This window comes from Epinephelus fuscoguttatus, linkage group LG21 (assembly GCF_011397635.1).
Source record: "Epinephelus fuscoguttatus linkage group LG21, E.fuscoguttatus.final_Chr_v1".
Lineage (NCBI taxonomy): Eukaryota > Metazoa > Chordata > Actinopteri > Perciformes > Serranidae > Epinephelus > Epinephelus fuscoguttatus.
The window spans coordinates 13,062,863-13,076,870 of NC_064772.1; the positions used below are offsets into that span (position 1 = coordinate 13,062,863).

The following is a 14,008-nucleotide window of genomic DNA, read 5'->3' on the forward strand; positions in this document are numbered from 1 at the left end:
CCTGTCAGCGTCATCACCACCGGGTCTCTGAGCCTGCTGAGAGGCAAAGACAGATTTATGAGAGACTGGAAGTGAGCCAAGAGACTTCCTGTCGCAGCAGGGGGGATTCTCCAGGCGAGGATCGTTATTCACCATCTATTGAGCGCTGCAGTGAATGGTTCTCATGCACTTACCACATATTATTTAATGACACAGGCACGCACACAATCACACATACATGACTTCTTTCAGGTAGAGTCACAAAAAGGAATTTAAGTTCAAGAATGTGGAGCCACACAAATTCCCTGTAGGGTTTCCCCTTGCCACAGCAGGGCCCTCATGTGAGAGTCGTTTAATGTTTTGAGGCCTGTGTTGAATGAGGCGGCTGGACACAGAGGAGTTAAAATGGGTGGAGAGGGGGGGTAGTGTAAGGAATGTGACACAGAGGGCCAAGAGAGATGATGAGGGACACTTACAGGAATCTCTCAATTTCCCGTTGAGAGGCGTTTAAGAGTCAGAATTATCACAAAGCGCTGTGCTCACCCTCCTCTAACCCTGGACTCTTAACTTTGACTGTCCACTCATGCCATAACAATTCACTGAATCACACCTGGTAGGGTTTTGGGTTCATTACAAGTTAAACAAACAGATAATGATGATTATCTTCTCCTGTTTTCATTCTTATTACAGACAGAGAAACTGCTGCTGCTGCCAGAGAGGTATCAGATCTATCAAACACTGAGCTTAGATGAGAAAACACAAAGGCTTACATGAAACTGGGGTAAAGGGAACATCCCTCTTTTCCAAAAAGTGGATATTTATTTACATAAAAATGCAATGGATTAATCCTTTAAGACCATACTGTTGCTGTTCGGTCTTTGAGTATGTTTATAGGGGCCCACATACACGTGCTTTGTGTTTCTGCATGCCACACAGACGTGAGAAGCAGGGCTGTTTAAGAAGTGCAGCAGAGCAATTCTCCTGCATTCATGCTGGGCTGCAGACGTGAGCAGAATACTGAGGGACCGGAATGACGAGCTGGATGCTCTGAGGAATGCCGAGGCCTTGCCAGGCTAACAGCAAAGCTCCGACTGCCACTCTGAACAGCAAAGCTTTAAGCACCAAAGTGCAGCACGACACCGCCTCTCTGCAGAAAAAAAAGCTTAAGCTGCAACATGTTGTTTACACTGGCTCCAGCACCATCACAGGGTCAATCTGTGCATTTCAAGAGCTAATGATGGGACTGAATTGCCAATGCTAATGCATTTTTCTGACTGAGGCACTAAGAATCATCAACATGCATCTATTTCAATCTATATGAAGTGAGAATACATTGGAGTAATGGACTGTCAATCCTAATTTGAGCTCTATTCTGGGGAGTTACTGAAGAATAGCAAGGAGTAAATGGTTTCTGTACTGCTCTTATTGTCACACCTGAGGTCCTAGATCACAGAGTGCATCTCTAATACATACAGTGATTAAAAAAAAGGTTCATTTCAACACTTACCTCGGCTGCCATTCTCTTCATCCTGCAAGAGAAGAAGACAGAAATTCAATGTCAGATATGTAATTTAATGTCATTCAAGAGCTTCCGGTTTTAGATTCCTTACCAATCTTATGCATATAAATGATGAAAGACATTTTACATCATATGTTACATAAAAAAAATACATGTAATTTTTCCCACCCCATCCCAAACAAGAATGATAACAGGTTTCCTAATCTATTAACAATTTGAGTCACTAATAAAGAAAACTGCTAAATATCTGCCGAAAAAGAGGCAATTTCCAGTTTTTCTCTTTCTTATTTCTGTGTATCTAACATATTTAGGTTTGACTATTGTTTGGACAAAACAAGCATATCAAAGATGTCAAATTGGACTCAGTGATTTCCAATTATTTTTTATTTGCTTCATGAAAACAAAACAAACCACAAAACAAAAAAGGGTCTGCTGACCAAATTATAGAAGTTAAAAGAAAGAGAAAATACATAAATAGTTGCCAAATTCAGGCCAATTTCTGCACTTAAATAACCATACAAGGAGGAAGGACCATAATCATTATACTATAAAACAACAATCCATTTAGAACCACCTATAAAAACATTCCTCATCATTCAAAAGAAAAACAAAACTTTTAAAGCAGCTATAATTCATATTTCTATAACAACAATATCAAATCACGATGTGTAAACAACATGAAAAGGGTCGCTCGTGAATTATCACCTGAATCAGTACCTCTTTATAGAGCTTTTTAATGAGTTTCAGTCTTTGTTTAGCTGTCCAGTTACCATTTTGGTTCAGTCTAGATACAGTTTGTGAACATAGCGGAACATTAGGCAGTTAAAGTATCAGATATTTCCCTCAGTACAGACCAAAACAGAGCTAAAAGAGAGTGAATATTGGACTTACAGTCACCACATGGACATGAATAGTATAATTTTACTACTTTTGAGACAAGCTGATGTCAGCTTGTGACGGATTTCTTTATGTGGTCATCTGCTGCAGGCAAACTACAAAGGAGTTTACATTATATAGCCTACACTGCTACATGTAGCAACATGCTAACGTCAGAGAAGAATGCAATCTTGGTCGACAATGTTGCAAATTTCTCTCTGATTTTGGATCATATTCCTGCTGGGGCATGTCTGGTTGTGTTTAGAAGTTTTACTGGTGTTTTTCCATGGAACAAAGTGTCACTATTCTCTGTTACCATCATGGTGGTGCAGAGATTCCATGATACAGTAGACCTGGCAACACTGACCAGTCAGAGTAGACAGAGTAGAGCAGACAGAGGGTCAATACAGGTGTTCCAGCACAGACAGTATGAGGAAAATTAAGTGTTTTTTGAACATTAAAGCATGTAAAAATGTTCTAGTAGCAGCCCCAAAATACAATTATGTACCTGAAATGAGCATAACAGTGTTGTATGGCATTTTAAAGAGAAATCAATTGTTACTCCAAATACTAGTTAACTGCTGCCATAGAGGGACTCTCCCAGCACTGAGTGATGGATGAGATGAGCCATAGAGAAAAACAGAAGCATTAATTATCATTTAGAATTGCTACATTTAAATTGTTGTGGCAATCTAGACACAAGAGGGGACAAGACTCCTCCACAAGCCACTTCATAGCCACATTTGTGTTTTTTCCTGTTCCTCAATACATAAAACTTTAATTTCCCTCCGAGCCTCAGTTAAAATCCACACGCTCCTGCTTTAATCCACCTCCCCTCAGTGACACATATGTTCTCCACTGTATCTTTAAAGACTCCCTGCTCTCCCAGGGCTTTCCTTAAGACGCTCTGACCCTCTTCAAGCTAACCCCAATATCCCCAAACTGCGATTAATCAAGATCTCCAATCCAAGACCCTGAAAGTAATTACACTGAAATGTGATGAATGTAGAAGATGAGGATTTTATTTTTTTTACCCTCCCCTTGTTGGTTTGGGTTACGTAATGGGGGAACTGGTTTGGGTTTACAGTGAGTGTGACCTGACGGATTGAAAATTTAAAGCTTAACTTTGAATATTTCCCAGAATGATGTCTTATGATAAGAAATCCACAGCAGACTCAAGACAGTCAGCTGAAAGGCAGACAAACTATAGCTTCAGTTGTGTAATACTATATATCAGTGTCTCAGAATTATTGCATACATAAATAAGAATAATGGCAACCTCTTATAGGAGACTAAAAGCTAAATTCTGCTTTGTCAGGAGCTGCCAGTGTTTCAAGATGAATTCACTGCCTTCATTTTGCATGGTATGCATCTAAGACCGCCAGGCTTTTAAAGAGAACAAACTTGCTAATGTCAGTTCAAGTCAAGCCCACAAAAACTTTATATCCTTTTATTAAGTAACAGCAAGATGAACTTGAAAGTGTCCGAAAAAACACTGTGATACCCAAGAAGGCCTCTGGGAGATACTGTCTCTCTTTTTGGTTACAGAAATGTCTGAAGAACTGTCGTGCCACAGTTTCTCTTACAACATGCAGAACCGAAGCCAAAAACTATAAACAGAAAGCACTATGCTAACTTTGTAGGAAATCCTTCTGTGCAAACTGAAGAGGCTGTCAAAATACACTTCAGAGAAAAGTAAACCCAATTTATCCTGAATTATCACTTTAAAAAAAGTCAGGAGGCGGCAATAAGCTTTGGGAAAGCTGACTCGAAACACCGGCACATTTTCCCATTAAAGAAAGCCTGTCGTATTTACCCAAAGCCCTTTAGTGTGTGTTAGTCTGTGCTCGTCTGTGCATTAGGAGCCGGAAGTGCTGTAACGTCAGGATTAATACCAAAGGGCAGATTGGTGCTGATGTTATCCAGAGGACGGCTGGCAAGCTTCCCAGGTGGGATGATACGAGTCAGAGTGGCTCTTAAAAAAAAACCTTTCTGCATTTCTGCATCAGTGACAGGACACGACAACTCACTGTATTTTCAAACAGGTGTGTCGTATGTCCATATTGGCAAAGTGGCTAAATTTTAAAAAAACAATAATCAAATACATTAGTATACAAACAAAATCTGTTCCTTTAATCGAATAGTTTATCGTTAAAAATAACTACGCAGGATTCTCCCCCCAAAAAGATGTACTAACTAATACAGAAGTAATCCCTCTCACTCATCACTTGGGAGGTGTATTTTCTTACAGCGACTCTCTGTCTGTTTTTTTCCTATTTACTTCTTACTTTGCTGTGTTCAGGACATTTCGAAGCATGCACCCCCAGCCAATAACAGTACACAGATAAGGTAAGGACCAGGTGCCAGACCAAGAGGAAGCTACAAAAATCGCAGATACAGCACCAAAAAATGCAAATATAACGAGGCAGAACGCCAAGCGGACAAAGCTCGTTCCAAAATCAGAGTGAATCCAGGGTCGGCTTTCACTTTCACTGGTGAGCACTGAAGGAAATGATGAGGAAGAAAAGTGAGGCGGTGTTGGTCTGTTTTTGTTGGACAGGTAGATGCCGGTGGTCAGCTTGTAACGTTCCTACAATAGTACAGTATCATTCAGTGTACAATAGTTTAGAGAGTGGGGGCCAATTTTAAATGCTGTGTCTACAAACTGCATCCAACAATTTCTGAATAGTATACCTTTAAGTTTATAAAAAATAACTATTTTCATGAACTAAAGTCTATGGTGATGTCTTAAATTTAAAATTATTATTGAAACAGATTCACCTTCTGTCAGTCAGCTACTCGACTAACCAATGCAGCTCTACCAGAATCTATAGCAATGTAAAGTGGAAGGAGCTACAGTATGTGGAGCCACCCTAGTTTTACAACAAGCAGCCTCATTCAAGGAGGAGCACTAAACTGTTTAGATCGGCAAGAAAGTCCCTGTGTTTGAATCATCAGTACATAAGATAAACAGTTTTTTTTAAATAAAAAGTCTAGCTTGTGTACACAAAAATATAAGGTGAGATCTTAACTATGACCCCAAAGGCGCATTTCAACATCCAATTGCCAAGCTAAAAATGCTGCTTACGGCAGGAAGAAGCTGACAATTTGTAGCTTTACTTTTAAATTCTGGGCCAGTTTTGGATGAATTCAGCAACTGTGCAGCATGTTTTGTGACAAAGCATTTTGAATTTGCTACAGCTCTGATTTGCACCGCTAAATGGCTTCTTCTCCAACCAAAACGTGTGGGTATTGTAGTATTTGGTGCCATTCGCCAAGTTAAAATAATTAAAACAGGTGTTTAGGTGATACAGTAAACTTATACAATCATTACTTGTTTCTGTGTCCATTCACATTGTGGACATTGTTAATAGAAACATCTGAAACGGGAATGCAGAACAGGGAGAAAACACTTCCTCCCTCTTCACAACTCTACTGCACAAAGGAAATTGAGGAGCTCCTCACAGCTGGAAGGAATTACAACAAGTGGCCGATGGCGGTAAAACACCTTCAGGAAGAACTCAGAACAGCAAAAACATGATAAATATGATGAACAGTTCATACTGTATGTAATTAATAAGTAGTGTGGAACTGGGACACATCTCTACTGTCCCAACAGCACTAAATACTGAGGTGTTTGTTTAGGACTGAGTTCAAACCATTTTATGATTATAATGGAACTGGAACAAAGTATAATACTAAGAACTGAAAGGACTGAAGAGTTACAACAGCAGCAAAATAAACAAAGTGACTCAAATTTGGAGAATGATTCAATCGAAGTTGTAAACAAATGCGTATACTTTTTAATATTGTTGAAATGGGTTGCATCTTTCAAGAGTATAGGACACTGATTTACTGTGTCCGATCAAATGCATATTGTACAGTTGCTACTTGGGTAATTTAAGTCTGAAAATATGTTTTTTCCTGAAGCTATACAAGTCAAAATCAAGTTTTATTCCCTTTAATTTCATTATCCTGCCTGATGTCTGAGATTATTTCATCTGCTTCTGATACAAAGTTTGTTTTTATGACAGTGTTTTACATTAAGTCAGATCCTCCTACTGGCCTGAGGCTGACATCACTTGTTTCAACAAAAGGTTATTTACTTTGTGTATTTTCTTACTTCAACTGTCAGAATTTATTGCTTGTTTTAAACTATTACTGAGCTCTAAATTGCATTAGATGGTATGATGCTTGTTTTGGTAAAAGATGACGTTATATCACCTTCAGAGAGTTGTGGACGGCAGACTCAGGCGGGTAGACGATGAAGTGTCGCAGTGTGAAGCCGAAGCCCTGGGAGGTTCGGCGCAGGTGAAGCGTCTTGGGCCCCGGCCAGGAAAAAGGCTCCTCCTCGGGCCCGGGAGAAGCCAAAGCCGACGCCTCGCTCTGATCGCGCCCATCCTTCTGCTTGGCCTGAGAGAAGGAACAAATAGCAGGTATATCAGTGTTGATCATCAGGACATAAACTATGGTGTTGATATGGACAGAACATGAAAGAAGAGAAACGATTTTAAGAGACTTATTTTAATCATAATTCATTTAGCGAAATACACTTATTTGCTTGAGATCTAGATGAGAAGATGAGAAGCTATCAGTTACAGAAGGCAAGTTAGCTTAGCTTAGCATAAAGACAGTAAACAGGGGGAATCAGCTAGCCTGGTTCAGTCCAAATGAAACAATCTGCCTACATTATGCTAAGCTAAGCTAACTGGCTAACTGTAGCTTCATATTTAGCACACAGACACAAGTGTGGTATTGATCTTCTTATCTAACTCTTAACCATGCTGATGAATGCGAAAAAAAACCCCAAAAAACAGGGGAAATAAAGTGTAGATCAGTGGATCTCAACCTTGTTTTCTTGTGACTTTTGTACTTAAAATTAGGCATTGCCACTCGGTTTTTTTTTTTCTTTCTCATAATTTTTGTCAATTTAAACTTTGACAGGCCCAGCACATTAAAGTACCCTGTTAAATACAGGCGTTTCGGGTTGGTAGTCAGCACGAATCATCCAAAGTGTTGGTTTGATGCCCCGGGAATGCGACTCAACAATCAACTTTTTTTTCTTCATAGTTACATAGACCCCTTTTAACAAAAATAAATAAATAAATAAATAAATAAATTTAAAAAAAGCTAAAAGTCATGAGAAAATAATCATAACTTTGTGTAACAAATGTTATTCTCTTTGTTCGCCCTCATATCCTCACCGCCGCCCGGGAAATTTATCTTATATCCCCTCGGGCAGTCTTGACCACCCAGTTTGGAAACCACTGCTGTAAATGATGCACCGCTCCACAACAAAGAAATCAAACGTGGTCGTGAAAACAATGACGCACTAATAGTAATATTGCCATTTCCACATGTTCACTATTGAGAACAAACTCACAGCCACAAAAGAAGTATAGTCACTTCATCCCTGGAAACTGTGTAAAGAAAAGTGGGTTTGCTACAACAAAGACAAGTGTGTTTTCACAAGTGAAACAGCCCAGAGCTACGCATACGTCTTATTAATCAACTTGATTTAAAAACACAAGAAATCCCCTGACAGTGATTTCTCACAGTTATCAGGCTGTTGTTTCTGCCAAGGTGTCATTTGTGGTCAAGGTTTGCTCTTGTGGGAATGAGAAAAAGAGGAAAACAAGAGGGTTTATTAATAAAAGATATGCTGTAGGGTGTTTCTGCTGTATAAATAGATTATAGCACATTGGTTGTCGACTATAACCTGCTACAAAAGGTTGTTTTTGAGTATGTGAAACATGTTTGACCAGCAATCTTTCTGCTGTCTATCATTATAAACACTATGGCAGATTGATAACATCACAGTGGCTGATTTGGATGTTAAATGTAGGTAATGTAAAAATTGTAAAACATAGTTACCCTCCTCAAACCACATAAACATATTTTATATATCTAAAATCAAATGTCTAAACAAAGTCCCCCATCACTACGACATCATTAGTTTGTAATGGGATTACTCTGCTGATTAACTGTGTCATTTTCTGGACTTCTCTATAATTTTAGTCCACATACAGTAAGTGTCATAGAGCTCAAAATACTTCCTGACTCTTACTGTCATCACCAGTTAAATAAAACTGGTCTCAAGTACCAACAAACTGATCTCCTCTGCTACTGCGCTCTGTCTAAACGGTGGGTATATAGATATATAATATATCACATTTGCTACAAGCTGTTGAATAAGACACCAAAATGAGTTTCAGCTTGCAAACACGGGAAAAAAAAGTAATTTCAGTCAGCACAGCTGGTATCCTCAGATAAAAACGGTTGGTGACAGAGGCCAAAAATGCAGTCAAATAATTTTGTTTCTAAGTTGGTGGTTAATGTCAGTGTTCACAATATCTGTCAAAATAATAGGGACTGTCATATAAGCCACATTTGTACTGCCCTGAGCTCCACACAGCTATACATATGGCTTTAGTTATTGCACATTTGGGGCTTTGCAGGGCTATTTGGCGTGTTTGCATGATGACAGACTTATCTTCTACATTTCTTCTGTGACTAACACAAGGGATAAAAACAACCATTAAATGCTGGCAGCTCTCCCTTGCGTAATATCACATTTATGCCTGCATCACACAACGCGTGCTTCACATCAGCAGCAAAACTCGGACTTTTAATGTTCTGTAACAAAAAGTTGTTTGCGTTGACTTGGTGTCAAGTGGCAACTGTAGCTAAGCTGAAAATACAGTGAGTCACCGCAGTTTACGTTCATGACTCTCTTCCTGAATATGATGTTACAAAACACACAGTAACACAAACACAAACACACACACACACACACACACACACACACACACACACACACACACACCCACACACTCATACACACAGAGGGAGTATGGGTGGTCACATGTTAGATTTAAACATAAAGATTGCGTCATTCGCTTAATACTATGATGTAGAGCTGCAACTTCATTGTTGGTTCAGGAACAAAATATTCAGTGGATTGACTGACTTATCATTTTGGTCTAAAAAATATTAATCAGTGTTTCCCAGGGTCCCAGTTGACAGCTTTAAATATCTTATTTTGTCTGACAAGCGGACCAAATATGTTCAGTTTAATATCATAGAAGAAGAAAACAAGCAAGTATTCACATTTGGAACCAGAACAGAGGCTGCTGTCACATTTTTAGTTTAAAAAAATGATTGTAACAATTAATTGATTATCGAAATTATCGAAACACTTTTCTATTGGTTGACCCTTTTCCCAAAACATGTATAAAGAACTCACGTATGTTTATCCAACTAAAATACAGCACAAGCTTGCCTGGGTCCAGACCTTTGAATCCTCCCACTCAACCAAGTTCGAGTTACTTGACTGGTCTGGCATCATGACATAAAACAGCTTCGGTTAAAATAAAAAAACAACCAATGACGCAGCCACAGGGGGACTAGTGATTAGCCAATCAGCACCATGGACGGGACTAGTGCCGTTGTCAATAGTCGTCAAGAGTTGTCATGCAGTGCAATGGATCCAATTAGAGTAACAGCAACAATGGCAAGAACTATAGTCAAACTAGACGCTGCTATGAAGGCTGTTCTAAATCCAAAGATCTTCCTAATATTGCCAAACATCGTAGTCGGACATGTTGGTCTCCTGTGATTGGTTAAGGAAAATCAAATCCCCCGTCCCATGGAAACTGGACAAAGTGGACCAAGCAGCAACCTTAGGGGCTGAACAATAAAGCCAACACCAAGTAGCAAAAACTGCAGTTCTTCGAATTGCCACTAAAGGCTGGCTCCAGAAGACAGTCAATCCCTTTAGACACCCATGTTAAAATGCCCAACTTAACAGCAATAATAAACATGTGTACAGCCTAGTACAAAAAAAGGTTTTGGTGTCTATAGCCAATTTCAACATTCATGACAACTGTACGGGCGGAAGAATTTTTATCTAACTCTAACTCTAAACTATTTACATTTTATCAAGGTTAAAGTATGCATAATTAAGCCCGGGCTGCTTTGAGTGACAGGCTGTCTGCTGATTGTGTCCTTAGTCAGATCCACCCCTTGCTCCTCCACAATGCCATCATCTCACATCTCACCAAAATATGGTCACTTCTGGCAAAAAAAACAAGATGGCGACAGCTGTAATACTGAACACAAGGATTAAGTTAAGTTTTGGACTGTTCGTTAGAAGAATCAATCAATTTGAAGGAGTTGCATTGGGCTCTGCAAAATTGTGCAAGGCATTTTTTATTACTATTTTGTGACCATTTAAAAACCAAACTATTAATCAGCCATCCAGGATGTTGTGATCACAATTAAAACAAATTATATCAATCCTTGTGAATTCTGCACAACCCTGAAATTTTGCCCAATTACTGCCACTTTACCGCTAATTTGACCAATCATCACACTTGAGTTCTGTTGTTGTTGTTGTTGTTGTTAAGATTCAGACATGTGTGGCATGACCGTCTCACATTTACCAACAAAATGTACTGCTAAAGAATGTGCAAGGCAATACCCCAATGTTCTGCATGAAAGCATGGGTAGACATTTTTGCAGCACGTTCAGCTTTGTAGTGGAACACAAACAATATCCATTGATAAACACTGTTCTATTGCAAAACACATCTGGAGAATGACTGAAACACGTGGACAACAGACGATATAAATCACCATGACAGAGGCTGTTGCATCCACATCTATTGCACATGCTGACACAAGCAAGGCGAGTCAGATTAAACATGCATGGAAAATGGTTATGTTGGTGTATGAATCACAAATTCAGAGCATTGCTGTTTTATTTTCACTCAGAAAGTACAAAGAAGTCAAAAATGTTATGTGTTGCAATAGTCCAAACACACAAAACAACAATACCACTCGCAGAAAACATCCAGGACTTCAACTCCATTTTGCATCTATTTTCCAAAGCCTTTTCAAATGCCTAACAACACAGATTTATCATTACCTTAAAGATTCATCAGGAATATTCTTTAACATTTAATCACGATGTCTCTATATTGCGTCATCACTGTGAAACACTCTGACCTCTCCCACTGCTGCGAGCTGTCTGAGCAGCGAGACTTCTGTCACATCCATCATCAAAGTAATGATGGAGCTGAACCGCTGCACCACAGGGCGTGCGTTAGCGGTTATTGCTAACACCACCATAGTGACTCGGGGCTAGTCGAGCCTGCCAAGAGTTTGAGCCTCAACCCAGAGCTCTCTGCAGGCTCTTCTCCTACCAAAATACATCTTAGGTGTAGATCCAAAACAAAGACATTCTCCCCACCACCCCTCGGGCTTCTCTATCCGCACCTCTCCTCGGCCTGTCTGGGAGCAGCAGATGTAGGGGCCTCCAGAGAACGGGATGGGTGTGGGCTTAATGGTATGACTGGTGAAATCACCACCAATACTCAGTGGTGTGGAGCTGGCAGAGAGCCACAGTCCACAATGTAACAGAGAGAGGAGGGGAGAGCTGACAGTCCAGCTCAGCTGTTTGTTTTGATTTCACGCTTAAAATTTAATGCTGTATTATGCAATAGCTAAGCCGTTTGGCTCAAATGCCCCATGGAAGAGGGACACACACACAGACACACACACACATTTTCCATCTCTTTCTATATATAACATGTTGAATTATACAGCAAGAGAGGCAGCAGCAAGGCACAAAGTGAAGGGAAACTACAGCTGCATCGTTCTTCAGTGAAAGACATTCGAAAAGGTACAATACTGTAAATCTGCTCCAAACAAGCTCACACAATTACCTGACACTCAATTATGCATGCAATCTGTTCATCAATACAGTCACCATTATGTGCCACTGAGGGTTTGATCTGTGTGCTGCCATATGGTGTCGCAGCCTGCGGGATGGTGCATTTGCATGCCTATTCCTGCTTCTTTATGTATATGAGATGGATTTGAATGGCATTACTTGTGGACTCAGCTCTTCTCCACACTATTGCTTTTTTAAGTGCGTGAGTCACTCCTGGGTCGTCTGACCTCATGGATCTACCTCTTCCACTCCCTCTCGCCTTTTCTTTCCAAACTTCGCTCCCTTTCTGACCACAGACTTTAACATTAGTCACCCTTATTCACTATACTTAAAGGAGAATATGCCTCCAGTTCTCTATGTGCTCCACCACTGCACAATGACTTCATTCCATTAAGCTTCAGTCCATGCTTTGTGAAAAAGAAATGGCAGAGGATGAAATTCTAAAATGCACACAGCTGGAAAATAAATAATATCTTCCTCTGACAGCAGCAAAGTGTCGCTGTGTAACTACCAACAATAAATGAAACCTAAAACCCAAACACACACTCGCATTACAAAAGATATCGGTCAGTGAAACAGGACTACCCTGCCGCTGGAGAGCAGGATGACGCACGCTAAATTCCTTAGACAGCACAACAAAGTGTAGCCGCCCCTAACCTCTCCTCCCATATCAAATGCTTCCTATCTAAACCTACATACATCTGCCAAACACTGATATCACCTCAACACATATTTAAGCAGATCAGGGTAATCCTAAATGCCTCAAAGTTACATCACAGCTTGCCTCCTCAAAATGTCACTCCACAAGGATGCTCTCCATCTTTCTCATGCATGGCTGTCCTTACCCGAGATCGGACACAGTTCTTCCTGGAGGCTTCTCTGAGCCGAGCCCATGACACGCTGCGATTAGGACTGGTGAGCCCCAGTTCCACCTCTCCCCAGTAAGCTCTGGCCAAAAGCTGAAACCAGAGGCAGTACGGCTCCGACAGGCAGCCGTCCACCCCGGCCAACCGAGCCCAGGGACACCCTCCGGATGACGGGGAAGGAGAGAGGGAGCAGCATCCTTCAGCGTTCACGTCCACATCCCGCAGGTCTGGGTGATCCTTCAGAGGAACAGGCTTACAGCCTGGAGGGAGCCCGTTCCTCTGGGCCAGCATGGCATAGCCAGGTTTGAGGTGGTAGGATCAAATAGATAAAAACCGTCCTCAACAATGCTCCACTTTCGGTGTCTTTTGGTTCCTCTTTTCTACGTCCTCTATTCCAAGTTTCTGGTCAAGTCCATTCTGCGTCCTCTTCCCTCCTAGCTCCGTCCTCAACTGTCTATTCTGGTTTTGGAGAAACAGGGCTGTTCTTCTGGGCGTCCCACACACACATGATGTTTCCACTCAGCCGAGGGGAGAGCACAGCAGCTGAGTGCACTGCAGAGAGCCCGGGCCGACTGACTGACGCACCCACCCACTCACCACACAAAACTCTCTCTGAAGTATGCACGCACACACACATATTCCCATACACACACCAGGCGGCCTGAAGTGAATTCTCTTCCTTTCCTGTCTCCTCCATCTCTCTCTAACTCTCCTCCTCTACCGCCAGCCTTTAAAAGTTTTAGCTGCTGTGAGCTCGCCAACAGACTCACGTGTCGTGTTAATCAATAAATCATAAGAACAAATGAAAGGAGAAGACGAGAAGCACACACACAAGTCGAAGGTAAGTTAAATATGAGGAACATTCAAAAAAGGCTTTTTTTTCGGGCAGGAAGCACAAGCAGAGCAAAGCTGCTATCTGCCAGGAGACGGGAATAACTTGGATTGTTTTCACAGCCGGTGGAAGAAGTCAAGTGGGGCTAATACAGATAAGGAAGCATATGGGTTCTGTGAAATCTATAAGGCACAAAAATGT

At 40.8% G+C, this 14,008-nt stretch overlaps 1 protein-coding gene across 4 annotated transcripts in view; it reads right to left on the reverse strand.

Annotated features, from left to right (window-relative positions):
* The window catches only part of LOC125881876 (rho GTPase-activating protein 21-like), a 111,771-nt gene that overhangs the window by 47,967 nt on the left and 49,796 nt on the right, over nt 1–14,008 (reverse strand). The window contains exons 1-3 of one of the 4 annotated variants that reach the window (XM_049565297.1): nt 12,955–13,584; nt 6,599–6,787; nt 1,487–1,508 (exon numbers count right to left, since the gene is read on the reverse strand). In XM_049565297.1, coding sequence (XP_049421254.1) covers nt 1,487–1,508; nt 6,599–6,787; nt 12,955–13,266 — 523 coding nt within the window. In that variant the 5' untranslated portion in view covers nt 13,267–13,584. Of the gene's footprint in view, nt 1–1,486; nt 1,509–6,598; nt 6,788–12,954; nt 13,585–14,008 lie in introns of those variants that run through there. The other 3 variants (XM_049565295.1, XM_049565296.1, XM_049565298.1) reach the window with 3 other exon arrangements.